This window comes from Asparagus officinalis, chromosome 8 (genome assembly GCF_001876935.1).
Source record: "Asparagus officinalis chromosome 8, Aspof.V1, whole genome shotgun sequence".
In the NCBI taxonomy this organism is placed as follows: domain Eukaryota; kingdom Viridiplantae; phylum Streptophyta; class Magnoliopsida; order Asparagales; family Asparagaceae; genus Asparagus; species Asparagus officinalis.
Genome location: NC_033801.1, coordinates 88,545,191 through 88,565,210, shown reverse-complemented (window position 1 = coordinate 88,565,210; position 20,020 = coordinate 88,545,191). Strand labels below are relative to the sequence as shown.

At 36.6% G+C, this 20,020-nt stretch overlaps 2 protein-coding genes across 30 annotated transcripts in view; one reads left to right on the top strand and one right to left on the bottom strand.

Moving 5' to 3' along the window:
• Positions 6,828 to 19,592, top strand: LOC109819779. Of its 29 annotated transcripts, none has more exons than XR_002241629.1 (15): positions 6,830 to 7,009; positions 7,102 to 7,199; positions 8,016 to 8,160; positions 11,167 to 11,377; positions 11,474 to 11,770; positions 11,847 to 12,104; positions 12,190 to 12,432; positions 12,531 to 12,731; positions 15,835 to 16,044; positions 16,132 to 16,252; positions 16,459 to 16,710; positions 16,808 to 17,004; positions 17,233 to 17,569; positions 18,956 to 19,002; positions 19,266 to 19,592. XR_002241629.1 is itself a non-coding variant. In XM_020385672.1 (12 exons), the coding sequence occupies exons 1-11, from the start codon at positions 6,998 to 7,000 to the stop codon at positions 13,437 to 13,439; spliced, it is 1,797 nt and encodes a 598-aa protein (XP_020241261.1). In that variant the 5' UTR covers positions 6,829 to 6,997; the 3' UTR covers positions 13,440 to 13,455; positions 13,661 to 13,781. The 29 variants fall into 29 exon arrangements, 23 of the variants coding, with proteins under 23 accessions (XP_020241265.1, XP_020241261.1, XP_020241260.1 ...); XR_002241630.1 differs by having other exon boundaries at positions 19,254 to 19,592; XR_002241628.1 differs by lacking the exon at positions 19,266 to 19,592 and having other exon boundaries at positions 16,135 to 16,252; positions 18,956 to 19,246.
• LOC109821495 (benzyl alcohol O-benzoyltransferase-like) overlaps positions 18,944 to 20,020 on the bottom strand; it is an 8,896-nt gene continuing 7,819 nt past the window's right edge. Inside the window, exon 3 of the mRNA XM_020387680.1 lies at positions 18,944 to 19,000. Coding sequence (XP_020243269.1) covers positions 18,944 to 19,000 — 57 coding nt within the window. The remainder of the gene's footprint in view (positions 19,001 to 20,020) is intronic.

Genomic DNA, 20,020 nt, shown 5'->3' with positions numbered 1-20,020 from the left:
TCTTGTCTAGTCGATCAATAAGTCGACTAATAATCCCAGTCGACTCATGAGTTGACTGACGAGGAAATTTTCCAGTTTTTCTCGGTTTGCATCTGTTTGGTTTGGTCTGGTCTGTTTCAGTTCAACTGAAACTACTTATGTATATTTACTGTTATTGCATGCTCTTATGTGAATGAGGAGTCACCTCGAATATATGCCATTCGATATTTTAGATTTTATTTCGCATCTCTTCATGTGAGATGTCATGCGGACACCAGTTTAGGTTTACACACCGAGTCATGTGTGAGATTAGTGAATATGCACTTGTTCATATATTTCATCTAGTCCATGTGTTGAGCAATTTATGATGTGTAGTTCATGTGTTGGACATTTATCACATTCAGTCCATGTGTTGGACAGTTTTCATATGCAGTCCATGTGTTGGACACCTATTACATCAGTTTAGACCTTGAGAGTTTACACTGACACTTACATAGGCTGGATACGACATTTATACGAGTTGTAACACGACACCGTAATTAAGTCTGAGATGAGTTTGCCTTCTTTTATTAATGTTTCTTGTATTAGATTTTGGGTTTGGTATTTAGGGATGTACAATTTGAGATACAAGGTATATACATAAGGGTTTCATTGTTTGGATTATTTCGCTCGATGTACCTATGCTCGTGTTGTAACTTCCTAAATACTAAAATCCTCTTATACATAGGTACTTACAATCTGAGCTACATGGTATATACATGAGGGTTTCCTTGTTTGGATTATTCCGCTCGATGTACTTATGCTCACATTGTAATTACTTAAATAGAAATTGTGATTTTATATATGTTATAATTGTATTTTTTGTATACAACGAGCCCTTTCCTTTGGGGTTGGTTATCATGTTGCTCACTAACGCTTTGACGCTCGTTGTCCCTCCCCCTTTCAGGTAACGAGCCAGGAGCCCGGAGAGTCGCATGTTGATGGCGAGGTACTTTAGCTTCAGCTATCCTATTATAGTTATATTTTACTTTTGAGCTCCACTGTAGGCTTTGTTTAGATATTTTGAGAGTTTATTCTAGAAATTGTAAAGGTTGTGTGCCTTATTTCCTTTTATTCAGATATTTGTATTTGAGACTTGTTGAGAAATTCCAGTCTATTCACTTCTAACATTGACTTGTACTTTAGTATGTTAGATGATGAAGTATTAATTTGATCTCTATTATTTCATTAGTTGACTCTTGTATTATCTTTTACTTGCTTTTATACCTACACTTGTTATTTGACTCTACTAGAGAGATAGTAATTGTGATGGTGAAACATGTTATTACACGGTGTGGTGCATGGCAGGTTTGACATTTCTGGTTTCATCTTGGACTGCAGCCTTGTGTGAACCTAGGGACATCACGGTTATATGGTTATAAATAACATATTTTGATATTTGAGTATGTTAGGATTTGATTTGAGATCAATGCAATGTATATATATACGAGTAATGTATATATCAGTGTATCAGACTCAGAATAAAGAGGCTGGCAGACTCGAGTCCGCTAGACCCGCCCTTCGAGTCGACACCCGCCTTTCGAGTTGACACCCACCTTTCAAGTCAACACCACGTTGTCATCTCGTTTGTTCGAGCTTCGTGTCGACTCGCACCACCCTACTAGTCGACACCCGCCTTTTGAGTCGACACCATGTTGTCATCTCGTTCGGTCGAGCTTCGAGTCGACTCGCACTGCCCTTCGAGTCAACACCATGTTGTCGTCTCGTTCGGTCAAGCTTCATGTCAACTCGCACCTCCCTTCGAGTTGACACCCGCCTTCCGAGTTGACACCTCGTTGTCGTCTCCTTCGGTCGAGCTTCGTGTCAACACACACTGCCCTTTGAGTCGACACCCGCCTTTCGAGTTGACACCATGTTGTCGTCTCGTTCGGTCAAGCTTCATGTTGAGTCACACCGCCCTTCGAGTCGACACTCTTCTCGTCTGACCTCGTCTGGTCTCATCTCGTCTGGGCTCGTCTCAACTGATCTCGTCTCGTCTCGTTCGGTCGAACTTCGAGCCAACTCGCACCGCCTTTCGAGTGGACACCACTATGTCGTCTCGTTTGGTCGGTTGATTTGTCAACTTTAGAGTCGACATAAGAGTGTGTCATCTCGATTCAGTCGATTAAGATCCCTCCGAGTCGACACCACTGTGCTGATTCGTCCAATTGGCCGAAATGTCAACTCATTTTCATGTTTCATTCCAAATAATTTTTGATGTCATTTTCAAGCCTTTTTCAACATCTGTAAGCTTTGTACACGTGTCATTGTGTTGGAATATGTGTGGAATGTGTGTGTATGGACACTATGTAGAAGGGAATCATTTTCCTTGAAAGCTGGGAAGTGTGACATCTCTTAAAAATCTGAGCTTTCGTCTTTTTACCTGCGGACGTCACTGGCGCTATCATGACAACAGTTTGATGTTTTAACTTGGTTCCTTTTTAATAGAGACTCATTTTTTAGAGGGATCCTTGTCAAGAAAAACCCAACTCATCTTTTATAGAGCCTTTACCCCCTCTCAAACCTCACATTAGTTTCTAAGTATTTCTGTAACGTTTGTGTAGAGAAAACAGAGGCTAGCGTTTGCAGTAAAGGGGATCTCGCACAACCGTTGTTTGGAAATTTCAGCAATTTTGAGGCAAGATTACCCTCATCTAAACCTCTCCCTGTAATTAGTTGAAATTTTAAGAAGATTCTTCATGCTTAAGTTTATCTGTTATGGTAAAAATTAGTTTATGATGAAAAATGTTAAATCCTATGCTAGAACTGTAATTTTGTTCCCTTAACTGTTACTTTTAGTTTCATGATCATGATCTTTAGAAATTTGGAATTTTTTTTGTTTATTAATCATGTTAGAATCCTAGAGGAATAATAAATGTAAATTTTCATGTTAATCAACGATGTTTAATTCCTAGGCTTGTGATTACCTAGATAAATATAACTTGTTTAAATGAAATTTTATCTCTAATATTTGGGTAGATCCCATCATGTATAATTAATCACGTGGATAGCTTATGTGTAAATTTAGAAAATTGATTTATTATGATGTTAACTCTAATTAGATTAATCCTAAGAGTTTATCTTTTTCTAAAATATTATCCTGCTAAGTGGCAATCAAGTTGTGACCTTGTTGTATGAATAATGAGGATAAAAATCAAGTTATTTAAGGTGTTACAAGTTCTGTAATTTAAAAGCCTAAGGGAACAGATTTCCCTCTGGCCAGCTGACCGATGCCCTAGGGGCAGTCGACTGGCGGGTGCCTGTTTGCGCATCTCGTGCACGTCCATTGACCGGTCGACCAGAGCCTTAGTCTACCTAAGTTTGTCTTCCTAATTTTGTTTACGTTGTTTCGAGTTGCGATTGCGGAGTTCGAGCCACACTTTGACACATGTACAGTCATGAACACGTATGAAAAGTGTTCTAACACACATGAATTTCCCAAATGGGACAATGACAAGTATTGTCCTGATTACTCTCCACTACATATTATTGTTTCCGCACGAGTGTACGCTGAGGTCGATGAACCTATGTTATTGTTTCCGTACGAGTGTGCGCCGAGGTCGATGAACCTATGTTGTTGTTTCCGCATAAGTGTGCGCCGAGGTCGATGAACCTATGTTGATTTTATCTGCACGAGCATGCACAAAGGTCAGTGAACCTATGTCTTCGTTTCCGCATGATTTTGCGCAGAGGTTAATATACTTATCTTATCTTTTTACATGAGGGTATGATCTATTGAGAATTTACAGAGAATGATAATATTGTAAGCCAACTGTTTTAAGTCCTTGGTGGACGCCAAGTGTGATACAACTCATTGTTGAGTTGTCTTTCGACCGAGTTACTCATGATTGCGAGTACACGATATATATACATATACTGATGTTGTTTATGATGTTTTACTTTCCAGTTATATTTCCTTTCATATATAGCTCGGGATTAATATTTAATTATCTATAATTTGAGACATAAGGTATATACATGAGGGTTTCCTTATTTGGATTATTTCGCTCGATGTACCAGTCTCGTGTTGTGGATCTCTAATTATTGATTTCTTTTAGATTGTTTATCTTTAGTTTGGTGTTAATTTTTAGTTATCTACCATTTAAGACATACGGTATATACATGAGGGTTTCCTTGTTTGGATTATTTCGCTCGATGTACTACATCTCGTGTTGTAGATTTCAAAGTATTAATACCATTAGATACAGAGAAAATGGTCTAGATAGACTATACTTATTAGTTAGAGCCTCCACTACATCTAGTAGCCCATCCCCTGGGGGCGGATGAAGGTAATCTTGCTAGCGCTCTGAAGCTCTTCTTGTTGTTCTTTTTATTTTATTTCTCCTTTCAGGAGGCTCAGAGCATCGGATGGTCGCAAGATGACAGAGTCCTTGCATAGTCGTCGTCACAGGGTTTGTTAGTAGGAACTCCATAGTAGTTTTATGTTTCCATTCAGTCATGTGAATTTGTATTCGTATTGTTAAGGCAATTTGCCTTAGTATGATTTTCAGTTGATTCGTTTTAGGATATTCGATATTTGCTTCAGAGATTAGTTGTATTTCAGTTTAGATTATTTGAGACATGATTTTATCTACGAGATATATCTTTCTGCATCATGTCTATTGTATCTATTTCCCTTATTTTACATGTTTTGTACCTGTACTTCTATTTGATTCCACTAGAGGATATTACTGTGATTGGTGAAACGTGTTATTGTACAGTGTGACTGCTTGGCAAGTTTGACATCTCTGGGTTCACCTTGGACTGCAGCCATGTGTGAAAATAGGGGCATCACATAAAACCACTCTAGGAGTCAATATGATATTTGCAAAACCCCCTTGGATAAAAGGCATGTGATTAATGGACCACAGAATCTGCACTGATTCTCAAAATCCTACTTCCAGAGCACTGTAAGGCCTCGTTTGGTAGGCGGGAATGGGGTGGAATGGAATGGCATTCTCACTTCCCATTCCTTCATACCAAACAAACCAACTTTTTAGATGTTGGAATGACCATTCCCAGGGAATAACCATTCTCACTTTTTGTGGGAATGAGCATTCCAAGTGAGAAGATAGGGAATGGTCATTCCCATTCAAGAGAGAATCAAATCAGTTATTTATTTTTTAATTATACCCCTATTAATCAACTGATTTCCACATTAGTAATTCTGACATCCTTTTCATATGCAATATGCATCAACTGTGGATATCATTCTTTATATTTTTTTTGGACCTATGAAAGATGCGATAATCTTTTATTTATTTTTCTTTAATTTTTTAAGACTAAGAAATAGTGAGTATTGTTTAAAAAATATAAATAGAACATACACTTGAGAGATGACATGCACAATAGTATAACATGCACATAAATTAGTATAACATATGCATAAATAAAATTATTTAGTTATTATCATTAATGTTTATTTTTATCTTATTAAAAATATATGTTGTTGTAAGGACATTATTAGAAAATGCGATTCCATTCTCACTTGTGGACAAGTGATACCAAACATGGGAATGAAAACGAGATTTTCATTCTAGCCTCAAAAGTACCCAAACATGAGAATGAGAATGACCATTCCATTCCCACATACAATCCATTCCATTACTTCTTCCATTCCATTCTCACTTATGTCCATTCTCGCGTACCAAACGAGGCGTAAGATGATTCTGAGAAAAAAAAAATCAGCAGGCTATGTAGTACTATTGATTTGCTTTATTCAATGCTCTGATGGGAAGGGAAAAAATTTATTGATGATTGTGACTTCGCCTGTATACTAGTCATGAGAACTCATGTAATATGCACAAGTTGTGTTGGGAAAGTTGTATCCTGGTTGTATATGAGTTGTCTTATACCATAATTGCTCCCCCATGTATCTGTATATTGATGTACAGAGCTATTCAATAATATACCAATCTTTCCCAATCTCTGATTAACAAGTTGATGAATATTAATTGGCTGTTATACAAGCTTCTAGTGAGACTATTTCTCCAAAAGTTTCCAAGATTATAAACAGATACAGTTTTAAACATCTAGCTGAGTTGTGTATAACATTCAGTACTGTACGAAAGGATGCACAATCTGCTAATCGATGTGAGTTATATTCAGGGTTTCAATGAGTACTAGAACAGTTCATCACAGTAACCAAATCAGATGCCTCTATTTATTTTCATTTTCCTAGAAGTTGTGATTTTATTTGCTTAAAGTTTTCCACCAGTTAAGTGTGTAAAATACTGAAATACAATTGCTCAAGACTGAGTAGAAAACCAGGAACTGGTCAGAATTGATTTCGAAGACTATTCTGGTTATGTCCCGTGGTCTTTCAGGTTTGAAAATTCTTCCGTCAAAAAATTTAGCCACATATACGTATACGGATGCTCCCTCAATACACATATTGACGCACGAAAAATTTCTCAACACAGAGATGGGCTTCGCATCAATGAAAGGCTTCTCTTTATATTACCGTAAGAGGTTACTCAACGGTGAAATGCTTTCTTACCTAAAACCTTCTATTGAGATTGAAAACGCATGATTCTCTTAACCGAGCCATGAATTTAATACATTTAGCCATAAGACGGATGTTTCGAGTGTGAAACTAAGTCTGACTATAGCTGTACAAAACAAAACTTAATTGAATTGAATGGATGTAAGATTGGTGTACAGAACTTTCATTAAGAAGTTAAATACATTTAGCCATATTAGAGTTTTGATTCAAAAGTGAAAGTGAGCATGACTTTGACTATATACCTAAAACAACAACTATGGAAATGATCACACCTCCCGCTGAACATAAAGTAGTCACACCATTTATGTCCCTGAAATCGCACTGCTCATAAAGTTATTGCACTGCCCATAAAGTTAATTGACCACAGAGAGAGATTCTCATCCAACACTGCACTCTTTTGATCCAAAGAAGCGTACAGCTTCAAACTTCATGTGAACAAACCTACTTAGGTTTTCATTGGCTAATGAGAACACCATGCACAGAAAAGTAAGTGCTCCTCAGTAGTGGTTTTTGCTTTCAAAGTATCACGCTCCCCTCGATAACACCTAACCCTAGTTTTTGACTTCTCCTCGATGGAGGCCGGATCCATGGCGAACCCGATTGAGTTTTCACTATGCTCTTCAGGAATTTTAGCGCATTTGTTGGGGATTGTTGCGTTCAATTTTGAGCTCATTTGGTACAGTTTCAGTGCATATTTGAGCTGTTTGGGTTGTTTCTTCTTTAGATTCTGCTAAAAAGTTGGAGCATTATATTAAGGTTGTTCATATGTTTAATATGGGAAGATTTTGTACCAAAAATTTCATCAGAGAAGTTTTCTTTCTAACAACAATAAATTTAAAGGATAAAGTTAGAAGGACTTTTGGTGCGTTTATTATAGAATTTTTGCGCTCATTTTTTAGCTAATTTCCAGTAGCGCAACAGATTTAGGGCATAAAGGAGTAATATTTTTAGTGTTTCCCCCCCTTGGATTTTTGCTTTTAAATTTAGTTTATTTAGTACGGTTGTGTGGATTTTTAGAGCTGGGGTTATTTCTTGTTCAGAGTCTACTAACATTTGGTGCGTTATGTTTCGATTATTATGCTTTAACAACAGAAACTTTCCCTTTTCTTACACTATTTCGACAAATTTAGGGCAAAGAAAATGGAGAAAATTTTGTCCTAACACTTTTTAACTTCCAGCTTCACTGGCTTTACCTAAACTATATTTTAAAGTGATGTGCTAAAATTTTGTACCGAAATCTTCCCCAAAATCATCCTACTCTTGAAAAACAAGAAAAGCGCTACCCTTTTCACCCGTATTTCAGTCTCAAGGCATAACAAAGAAATAAATATTATTCTTTACTTATTTCACGCACTTCGCTTGATTTCAAGGGACACAAGACGGGTTCAAGTATAAAAGCAGGTTGCTGGAGTTTGCTCAGAGAGCATCGATTCCCTTAATTACCTGTTTATCAAACATGTAATGAAGGATCTCTACATCGCCCATTGTTTAGGTCATCTGTCATTGTTGACGGGACGAAGTTTGTATCTCCGCATGTATTTCTGAGGCAAAAAGAAGCTAAGCAGAATGCAGCAAAACTCGCTCTCGATGGCGTTTTAAGTAAGATGAAGCTGGATGGAATCTCACTGATTCCCAACGTATGGCACATGTTCTTTTCTTTGCTCATATGAACTATTCGTGCACTATGTTCTCTCTCTTTAGATACTTTCTTTGGTAATATCTAAAGATGCTCAATTGCTATCTTGATTTATTATGAGGTCAAGTAGTGCTTCATGTTTGGTAAAGTGGCAAACCCGATCATTCATGAACCAAATTTCTGAAGTTTATGCAATTTCTATCTTCACATGGATTTCATTTCTAATTGTGTATGTTGGATGCTTCTCCAGTTGTATCTAGGTTACTTTGTAAAATTGTAGAATAAACTACAAAGAGTGTCCATCATATACCTGTCAAGTATGACATCCAGTGTGCATCCGATATGGGTATGTCCTTTGTTTATCCGGGTGGTTTGTTTGACAGCACTTTGATGTTTCTACAGATATATTGCACAGTAAAACAAGTAATGCTTCAATTGATCTGGGTAGATAATATGGTGCAAAATGACTAATCAGATCCCTAAGTATAGCATGTCAAGTTGATCACATAGGAGTAAACATTAAAAAAAAAGATTTCTCTCAAAGCTTCTGTTCAACAAATTGAGGAGAATTTGCTTGGGAGCATGGGCATGTTGTAAACAGAAGCCAGATTGTGAATAACAAAGTGATTCTATGAGGGCAAGTTGATGATAAAAAGAAAGATATCATTGTTAGAACGCTGAATATAAATCCTTGGCATAGAGATCTCAAACAGACGAGCGGTTCGAATTGTTCATGTTTAGCTTAGTATTTAGGCTGAAATCATGCTGGACCCTTCTAGTTCTAGTTCATGTTTGTTGCTTAGTTAAGATATATGAGTGATTGCATGCACAGCATATACCATAAGGTTAGGTGCTATTTTAAATATAACACATACTGCCATTATGAAGTTTGTCATATTGGAATCAATTAACAATATGAACAAACCTTTAGCATTTGTTTTTAGTGTAGATACAGTTATTCTATCGGAAGCACACTGTAATATAAGTTATTTCATAAGTAAATAGGGAAAAAGTGCGCAAAAATTCTTGGCACATCTTAAATATTATGCTTTCTCCAATGCATAGATTGAATATGGTTGGTGTGAACATTAAAATGCTCAATCCAAGAGCAATCAGTGATGATGCACAGCTCGTAGTCAGCTTCTATTCATGTAGCTTGATTTATTTTGTTCAAATTTATAAACAAGCTAAATTCAAATAGAATTGACTTGCTTAAGGGCTCGATTGCACACCCTTACATTCACATGACCAGAATTTCATATGCATTATGATGTTCGGCACAAAACTAATTCTGAAACTGAACCTGAAACTTCTGAGTCAATTTGTTTTTTAAGAAGAAGTTTCTTGAAAGTTGAAGTGCATATCACACATTATCCTGTATGTGAGTGATAGGCAACATCATGTATGATTGAGAGACAACAGTACCCTGAGTGTTACATCTCTCATAAGGTTGCACAATGCACATATACTCCGATAACTAATCTTCTTGTTATAATTGGTCAGATATCTTAGGTGCAAAATTAGATAGAAAGCCTGTTTCAAATGTTCTTAACGCAATTATTCATCTGAAGGGGGTAGTTGCATGCTCTCTGTTACCATATTTAACTCAAGATGCAAATTTTATATTTGGACAATGCTTCCATATTGAACTTGCTGTCTACATATTTATTTTAGCCAAGTGCTCTGGTGTGTGAGGCATACCGTCTTTTATTTTCATTACATATTTAATCTACTAATTACTGGCAAATATGAGATTCTTTAAAACCTATATTGTAGAGAAAATCTTGCAGTTACTTATTTGGATCGATAGTATTGGTCCATTTAACGGTCTTACAGTTAAAAGCTTTTTTATATAATTTATGTAAACAATATCATTCATGAGGTCCATGGATTGAAGAAATCTTACTAGCGTACATAAACATGTTGCAGAGTTTCTCTACAACCAAGGACGTATAGGATTTTTAGCCCTCGAAAAGCATACATGTAATTGCGTATAATCGAAGCAGTTACATGCATTCTAGCCTGGGTATCTAGAAGGGGAAGAGTGCAGTAGGAGTTGTTGAATTCGCCTAGTTCCACATTGGGTCTCACTATATCTAATTGCTTTATCAGATGCCTCGAAATCGATCACAGCTGTCAAAACTAGAATCATTTTCAATTCCTATTTCCTTTCATGCATAGACATTAAATCCAATCTTTCCTTAAATTACTTAACACTTTAAGTTCTCAACAAATAGATCCCTTATGCAACATTGAAGGCTGAAACCCAAAGGATAAATAATAGAACTGTATGTTGGCACCATGTCCAGAGGATCTTGCAGGTTTCTCATTCCTGTCATGATACCTCTTTCTACTATTGACAACCATTACCTTTTTTCATCATTTTCTATCATTATGTTCTCTTTTTTCCTACTGAAATACAATATTGCTATCGCCCTTAGTAACATATACATGTTGTTGTCCTCAGGAAAAAGTATGTGCTCTTGCTCCTCAAGCTTGTCACAGAATGTTAAGTGTTTTTTATGGATTGCTTCTCATGTTAGGCATGGCATCAAGAAGTTATAGCTACAACATCAGCCAAGCTATTAAGCAAACCCACATCCATGTTTCTCTTATCAACTATTCAGTTACAAACATCTAGGGGCATCCTTGGTAATTAAAGCTGTTTGGTTAGTTCAAACTTGAGGAAACAGTTAACCATTACATAAAATAATCATAAATAAAAGTCACCACAGGCAATGTTTTGATGGTTTTGTATTTTCCCTGCTCTCAAGTTAGCTATGAAATATAACGTTGGCTTCCTTTCTATTGCTGACAACTTCACTCAGTATATCTTAACCAGTTTTCTTAACCACTTTTTGTATTTTGTTACATTAATTTCCCATCACTATGTCCCTGTTAGTTATGGGTATTTAGAGAAATTAATCCTCTATCTTGCAAGCCTTTTTTGTTAACTGAGATTATTCACCTTAAGACTTTTTTCAATCTCATTTTCTCTTGACTCCAGGATACTACATTTTGCAAGACTATCCTCCATGAGTACGCAGCCAAGATGAATTTAGAGCTGCCTAGATATACAACCTCCAAATCAGGGGCACATTTTTCAACATTTATTACTTCTGTGTTCTTTGACGGAAAAACTTATAAAGGTGTTCCAGCTAGGAGCAAAAGAGACGCTGAGCAGCTTGGAGCTCGCACTGTTGTTGACTGGATATTAGGTTTGCTTCTCTCCTTGGTTGATTATGATTTGAACTTTTGAAATGGTAAAATTGGATTCTAAGAATAACTGATTTGTGCTCCATCTATAATTCCAGGTAAATCTGACAGGAGCATTGTTATGGCTGAGATTATCAAGTCAAAGGGCAAATTCTTTGATGCATTTAGTAGTGGCAATGGTTCATTTGTGCCACATGACGATGTTATGCCCTTGAAAATGACTCTTGATTATCAACATGGTTCTATTGCTGCCTCTGAAAAAGACATGCATTCTGGTTCAACTGCACCACAAAACAATATTGTTCTCTTAAATGCATCTTTTGCTAATCATCCTGGTTATAGAAATAGCAAGGAAAACAACATGCATGTTTTATCAAGAAGTAGTAACCTACCAGGTATTTTATATTCATGTGTTGCTTGTCAAGGCTTTTGCTATTTCAAAATTTGAATTTGATGTGTTATCTTGGAAAGTTCATGCAGCAGTTCACCCGACACTACCAGCTATGGTAGAAAATGCCAAAGGAAAAATTCGACAATGGAAAAACCAACTTCAAGGCTCAACAAATGGACATCTCTACTATGTCATCAGTGAATTTTGCCCTCCACAGGTAATTGTAGTTAAAATCACAGACCTATCAGATGATCCAGCAATAGTTCCAGGAACCAAAATCCCAACAACAGCGGAAAGCGCTTCAGCAAGAACAAAAAGGGTGGCGCTTTCAAGAAAAAGTGAACATATACACTATTTTTTCATAACTATGACCCCGTTATTTTGTGGTTTGTTCTTGCTAACTTGGGTTATTCTATCTTTCAGACTTTCACAAGCTTATTTTCTCTCTGCTCCAGGGTAATATATTTTGCAAATCTATCCTCCATGAGTATGCAGCTAAGATGAGAATGGGGCTGTCAACATATACAACTTCCCAGTTAGCGGGACTGTTTCCGACATTTATTTCTTCTGTTGTCTTTGACAGAAAAATGTATGTAGGTGGTCCTGGAAAGAGCAAACAAGAGGCTAAACAGTTTGGAGCTCGCACTGTTATTGACCGTAAATTGGGTTTGTTCCTCTCATTAGTTGATTAAGAGACGAACTGAGAATTTTATTAAAGTTAGCTTCTGAAAAAAGTTGATTAGTGTCCTCTCTTATGATTGCAGGTGAATCTGATATGAGCACTGTTATGACTGAGGTTATTAAGTCAAAGGGCATACTAGTTGATGCATTTAACAGGGGTAGTGGTTCAATTGTGTCGCAGGACGATAATATGCCCTTGAAACTAACTCTTGATAATCACTCTGGTTATACTACTCCGTTTGAAAATGACATGCATGTTTTACCAACAAATGGCAATCTCCCAGGTAGCTTGTATTCATATGTTTTGCTTGTCAAGGTTTTGCTAATGCTGCAATAACAAATTTTTTTGTTTAATACATTTTGATTAATATTAGTGAAATGACTGATGTAGAAAGTCAAATAACAAAGTAGCACATGTTTGTGCCCTGTTGGGAAAAATATGTGCTAAACTGTTAAATTACATTTTCCATCCGCTACTTCTAAATTTGTAATTAATGTGTTATCTTGAAAAGTTTCTGCAGCAGATTACTCTATACTACCAACTATAGAAAACCCCAAAGGAAAAACTGTCAAAAAGAACAATCAACCCGAGGGCTCAACAAGTGGACATTTCGGCCCTGTCTCCAATAATTCTTCCCCTGCACAGGTAATTGAAGTTGAAACAGAGGTTGTGTTAGATGATCAAAGCATGCATGTTTTATCAAGAAGTAGTAACCTACCAGGTATTTTATATTCATATGTGTTGCTTGTCAAGGCTTTTGCTATTTCAAAATTTGAATTTGATGTGTTATCTTGGAAAGTTCCTGCAGCAGTTCTCCCGACACTACCAGCTATGGTAGAAAATGCCAAAGAAAAAAACTCAACAATGGAACAACCAACCTCAAGGCTCAACAAATGGACATCTCTACTATGTCATCAGTGAATCTTGCCCTCCACAGGTAATTGTAGTTAAAATCGCAGACCAATGGACATCTCTACTATGTCATCAGTGAATCTTGCCCTCCACAGGTAATTGTAGTTAAAATCGCAGACCAATCAGATGATCCAGCAATAGTTCTAGGAACCAAAATCCCAACAGCAGCGGAAAGCTCTTCTACAAGAACCAAAAGGGTGGCGCTTTCAAAAAAAGCGAACATATACACTATTTTTTCATAACTATGACCCCGTTATTTGGTGGTTTGTTCTTGCTAACTTGGGTTATTCTATCTTTCAGACTTTCACAAGCTCATTTTCTCTCTGCTCCAGGATAATATATTTTGTAAATCTATCCTTCATGAGTATGCGACTAAAATGAGAATGGGGCTGCCAACATATACAACTTCCCAGTTAGCAGGACTGTTCCCGACATTTATTTCTTCTGTTATCTTTGACGGAAAAATGTATGTAGGTGGTGGTCCTGGAAGGAGCAAACAAGAGGCTGAACAGTTTGGAGCTCGCACTGTTATTGACCGTATATTGGGTTTGTTCCTCTCATTAGTTGATTAAGAGACGAACTGAGAATTTTAGTAAAGTTAACTTCTGAAAAAAGCTGATTAGTGTCCTCTCTATGATTGCAGGTGAATCTGATATGAGCATTGTTATGACTGAGGTTATTAAGTCAAAGGGCATACTAGTTGATGCATTTAACAGGGGTAGTGGTTCAATTGTGCCGCAGGACGATAATATGCCCTTGAAACTAACTCTTTATAATCACTCTGGTTATACTGCTCCGTTTGAAAATGGCATGCATGTTTTACCAACAAATGACAATCTCCCAGGTATCTCGTATTCATATGTTTTGCTTGTCATGGTTTTGCTAATGCTCCAATAACAAATTTTTCTGTTTAATACATTTTGATTAATATTAGTTAAATAACTGATGTAGAAAGTCAAATAACAAAGTAGCACATGTTTGTGCCCTGTTAGGAAAAATATGTGCTAAACTGTTAAATTACATTTTCCATCCGCTACTTCTAAATTTTTAATTGATGTGTTATCTTGAAAAGTTTCTGCAGCAGATCACTCTATACTACCAACTATAGAAAACCCTAAAGGAAAAGCTGTCAAAAAGAACAGTCAACCCGAGGGCTCAACAAGTAGACATTTCGGCCCTGTCTCCAATAATTCTTCCCCTGCAAAGGTAATTGAAGTTGAAACAGAGGTTGTGTCAGATGATCACAACATGCATGTTTTATTAAGAAGTAGTAACCTACCAGGTATTTTATATACATATGTGTTGCTTGTGAATGCTTTTGCTATTTCAAAATTTGAATTTGATGTGTTATCTTGGAAAGTTCCTGCAGCAGTTCTCCCGACACTACCAGCTATCGTAGAAAATGCCAAAGAAAAAACTCAACAATGGAACAACCAACCTCAAGGCTCAACAAATGGACATCTCTACTATGTCATCAGTGAATCTTGCCCTCCACAGGTAATTGTAGTTAAAATCGCAGACCTATTAGATGATCCAGCAATAGTTCCAGAAACCAAAATCCCAACAGCAGCGGAAAGTGCTTCTGCAAGAACAAAAAGGGTGGCGCTTTCAAGAAAAAGAGAACATATACACTATTTTTTCATAACTATGACCCTGTTATTTTGTGGTTTGTTCTTGCTAACTTGGGTTATTCTATCTTTCAGACTTTCACGAGCTCAATTTCTCTCTGCTCCAAGATAATATGTTTTGCAAATCTATCCTCCATGAGTATGCAACTAAAATGAGAATGGGGCTGCCAACATATACAACTTCCCCATTAGAGGGACCCGTTTTCGACATTTATTTCTTCTGTTGTCTTTGACGAAAAAAATATATGTAGGTGGTCCTGGAAGGAGCAAACAAGAGGCTGAACAGTTTGGAGCTCGCACTGTTATTGACCGTATATTGGGTTTGTTCCTCTCATTAGTTGATTAAGAGACGAACTTAGAATTTTAGTAAAGTTAGCTTCTGAAAAAAGCTGATTATTGTCCTCTCTGTGATTGCAGGTGAATCTGATATGAGCACTGTTATGACTGAGGTTATTAAGTCAAAGGGCATACTAGTTGATGCATTTAACAGGGGTAGTGATTCAATTGTGCCGCAGGACAATAATATGCCTTTGAAACTAACTCTTGCTAATCACTCTGGTTATACTGCTCCATTTGAAAATGGCATGCATGTTTTACCAACAAATGGCAATCTCCCAGGTAGCTTGTATTAATATGTTTTGATTGTCATGGTTTTGCTAATGTTGGAATAATAAAATTTTCTGTTTAATACATTTTGATTAAATGTAGTGAAATGGCTGATGTAGAAAGTAAAATAACAAAGTAGCACATGTTTGTGCCCTGTTGGGAAAAATATGTGCTAAACTGTTAAATTACATTTTCCATCCGCTACTTCTAAATATTTACTTGATGTGTTATCTTGAAAAGTTCCTGCAGTAGATCACTCTATACTACCAACTATAGAAAACCCCAATGGAAAAACTGTCAAAAAGAACAGTCAACCCGAGGGCTCAACAAGTGGACATCTCGGCCCTGTCTCCAATAATTCTTTCCCTGCATAGGTAATTGAAGTTGAAACAGAGGTTGTGTCAGATGATCACAACATGCATGTTTTATCAAGAAGTAGTAACGTACCAGGTATTTTATATTCATATGTGTTGCTTGTCAAGGCTTTTGCTATTTCAAAATTTGAATTTGATGTGTTATCTTGGAATGTTCCTGCAGCAGTTCTCCCGACACTACCAGCTATGGTAGAAAATGTCAAAGAAAACAATGGAACAACTAACCTCAAGCCTCAACAAATGGACATCTCTACTTTGTCATCAGTGAATCTTGCCCTCGACAGGTAATTGTAGTTAAAATCGCAGACCTATCAGATGATCCAACAGTAGTTCTAGGAACCAAAATCCCAACAGTAGCGGAAAGCGCTTCTGCAAGAACAAAAAGGGTGGCACTTTCAAGAAAAAACGAACATATACACTATTTTTTCATCACTATGACCCCGTTATTTTGTGGTTTGTTCTTGCTAACTTGGGTTATTTTATCTTTCAGGCTTTCACAAGCTCATTTTCTCTCTGGATAATATATTTTACAAATCTATCCTCCATGAGTATGCAGCTAAGATGAGAATAGCTAAGATGAGAATGGGGCTGCCAACATATACAACTTCCCAGTTAGCGGGACTGTTTCCGACATTTATTTCTTCTGTTGTCTTTGATGGAAAAATGTATGTAGGTGGTCCTGGAAGGAGCAAACAAGAGGCTGAACAGTTTGGAGCTCGCACTGTTATTGACCGTATATTGGGTTTGTTCCTCTCATTAGTTGATTAAGAGATGAACTGAGAATTTTAGTAAAGTTTGCTTCTTAAAAAAGCTGATTAGTGTCCTCTCTATGATTGCAGGTGAATCTGATATGAGCACTGTTATGACTGAGGTTATTAAGTCAAAGGACATACTAGTTGATGCATTTAATAGGGGTAGTGGTTCAATTGTGCCGCAGGACGATAAGCCCTTGAAACTAGTTCTTGATAATCACGATGGTTATACTGCTCCTTTGAAAATGGCATGCATGTTTTACCAACAAATGGCAATCTCCCAGGTAGCTTGTATATATATGTTTTGCTTGTCATGGTTTTGCTAATGCTGCAATAACAAAATTTTCTGTTTAATAAATTTTGATTAAAATTAGTGAAATGGCTGATGTAGAAATTCAAATAACAAAGTAGCACATGTTTGTGCCCTGTTGGGAAAAATATGTGCTAAACTGTTAAATTACATTTTCCATCCGTTACTTCTAAATTTTTACTTGATGTGTTATCTTGAAAAGTTTCTGCAGCAGATCGCTCTATACTACCTACTATACAAAACCCCAAAGGAAAAACTGTGAAGAAGAACTGTCAACCCAAGGGCTCAACAAGTGGACATCTCGGCCCTGTCTCCAATAATTATTCCCCTGCACAGGTAATTGAAGTTGAAACAGAGGTTGTGTCAGATGATCAAGCAAGGCTGGCAAGGCTGTCAGGTCACATACAGATCCCAGGTCCCAGCAACAGCAAGAAACGCTCCCGCAAGTACAAAAAATGCGGTGTTTCTGAGACAATCCGAACCCTTCCTCAAGAGAACAAACAGGACAGTGGTTCCAATAAAATGCTATAGGACAAATGGTAAGTAATTAATAGTCCTATCCTAAGATTGCTTTATATATATTTATTCTTCCATCTTTTATTGTTCTACAACACACAAAAAGAGCAAAATACAATTAAATTTCTGTTTTTGTCTGCCTTTTTGTTAAAAAATAATCTGCTATCTTTATTGATTCTATACTAAGTAAATGGTGCTCTATTCCTATTCAAAAGCTCCTAGTTTTATGAACAAATTACTTTTATTACCTTTTCTGACATTTTATTCCGTTTCTCTATATATATACACAGTTAAATTCGTTATTGATTCGTTCTAAGTTAGATCACGCATTCTGTTGTTTGATTGATGCTCTGATCTTTTACTCCATTTCATTCTTAGTGAGTGTATTTTAAGTTTTCACTTTAATTTAAGCCCTTGCAGAAAATATGCTTGTTTCTGGTTGTGTGTTTCTACTGCAATTTAAGTGAAGTTCCTGTGTGTGCGTCAACAGAAGAATTTATATGCTTGTATTAGATGTTCATCAGAAAAACCTAGTCGTATATACAATAACTCTAGTTGCCTGTGTAAGCACTATGACTTCTTTAACCCATCATTTGAATCGAACAATTTTTTTTTAAAACTACAGTTTTTTCTTGTCTTATGCAAATCATTAGCTGTTTCACTTCTTCCATCCAAATAAGTGTGTAATATTTTGACCAAACTAGCCATCAAACTCCTCAAATTGTATTAAACATTAGCATCCATCTATTCCAAGGCACTCCCTTTGATAAATTGGACTCTGTACAACTTTAAGGATAAATGAACAAAGAGTCCTAGTTACCCTAATAGGAAGCTCATAAGGATGTTAATTTATTCTACTCTCATCAACTAATATTTTGATTAAACAAATTGGCATGAAATTAAAGAGTTTCTTTATTCTACCATGCCTTCCCTTTGCAATAAAAAATTCTTCAAACATTTATTTCCTCTTGGACATTAGTATGAAAACATGTACACTGACCAATTGTAGTTCATTGTTACAGTATAAAATTATAAGGCCTAAATTGTCACCACAACTTGAGAGTTTTGGTGTAGCAGTAGGGTCCTTTGAGGTATCAGATCAACCAGGTTCAAATCTGGCCATGAATTTAAAATGGACATTAAAAGAACTGATATTGTTGTGTAAGTCCATGTTTCTGTTCAAAGCTCAACCAGCGGGGGCATATTTAGAGTAAAAAAAAAAAATTAACCCGCATGAGGTTTTTAGGTAATGGAGGGGTCCATTGACATTCATTGAAGAATCTCCTATTGGTATCTGTAGCATTTGTTTTTCTTAATGAGCTGTGTTCTTTTTACAATGCCAACTTACACAAACAAATAAGTTAACCACATAGTTGGAAGTCACTAATTTTTTCCTTTTACTTTTCCAGATTCAGTTTTGGAATGCCAAGGAAAGCTTTTAAGCTCTGCTTCAGCTGTAAGTTGTTGACATGATGCATGTGTTGTTTTACATATGAAAAAAGTTGTATCCTGATCCTAGCTGCTATAATTAGATTATGACCTGCTTTAATTTCTTTTTAACACCATATAACATGTTACCAGTATGCAGTATAATTATCAAGTTAGCTATATCGTTGCTGTTCCAAATATCCAACGAACTTATGTAAACGACATTCAACTGTCACTGGCTGGTGTTCTCTATTCTTGTATGATATAAATTATCCTTAGTTTTCATCTCAGGTACATTGTTCCGTTGACTGGAGTCTCTCTTCACTGGATGAGCTTGTTTTCTTTGAATCTTGCTAAATCTTTGCTTGTTATTTGGACTATGGAATTCTTTTATAGTCATCCTACATTTACACTGATATGTCCATTATACCTCTATGTTCCTCTTGTTTCGTTACTTTGGGTTGAGTTCAATCTCTTTGTTGTCTTTCTCGACATCATTTAATTCATGTAACTTGAAGATGCACGTAGCATCCCCAACCATTTACTTTGTGAAACATGAATTCTTTATATGTATGTTAAAATAATTGTGAATGCTAAGTTTTTAGGATGCAAGGATTACTTTTTCCCTTGGTTCATGATACGTTCAGTTTTACAAAGGTCCTGGTTCTATATCAAAACTCCAAATTTGTGGTGAGTTTTTGGGGTTATTCTCTCATACTCTCCATGCATGCCTATAATATCAAACATTCCTAAAAGCCAGCAAAATGGGTGTAACCCATATTTACTTTTTACATCTCATATTTCGACATTGCCCTCTTACTCGCTCCTAACAACCAACAGTAACAAAATGGGTATAACCCATCTTTATTTTTAACACCTCATATTTCCAGCAATACCCTCTTAATGGCTCCCATCAAAGAGCAGAACTTACAGGTTCGGGGGCAAAACCGTCCATCACAATCTTCCTCAGCTCCCTATGGAACGCAACCACTGCTTCGCGAGGCAATGAAACCAGAGCCAGCAGCCCCTCCCGGTCATCCTCCTCC

Bases quoted from the DNA above. Each gene is read 5' to 3' on its own strand.
- LOC109819779 (XM_020385669.1), top strand. The intron at 11,771-11,846 runs GTATTTTATATT...TATCTTGGAAAG, and splicing joins AAGAAGTAGTAACCTACCAG to TTCATGCAGCAGTTCACCCG. The intron at 12,433-12,530 runs GTTTGTTCCTCT...TTATGATTGCAG, and splicing joins TGTTATTGACCGTAAATTGG to GTGAATCTGATATGAGCACT.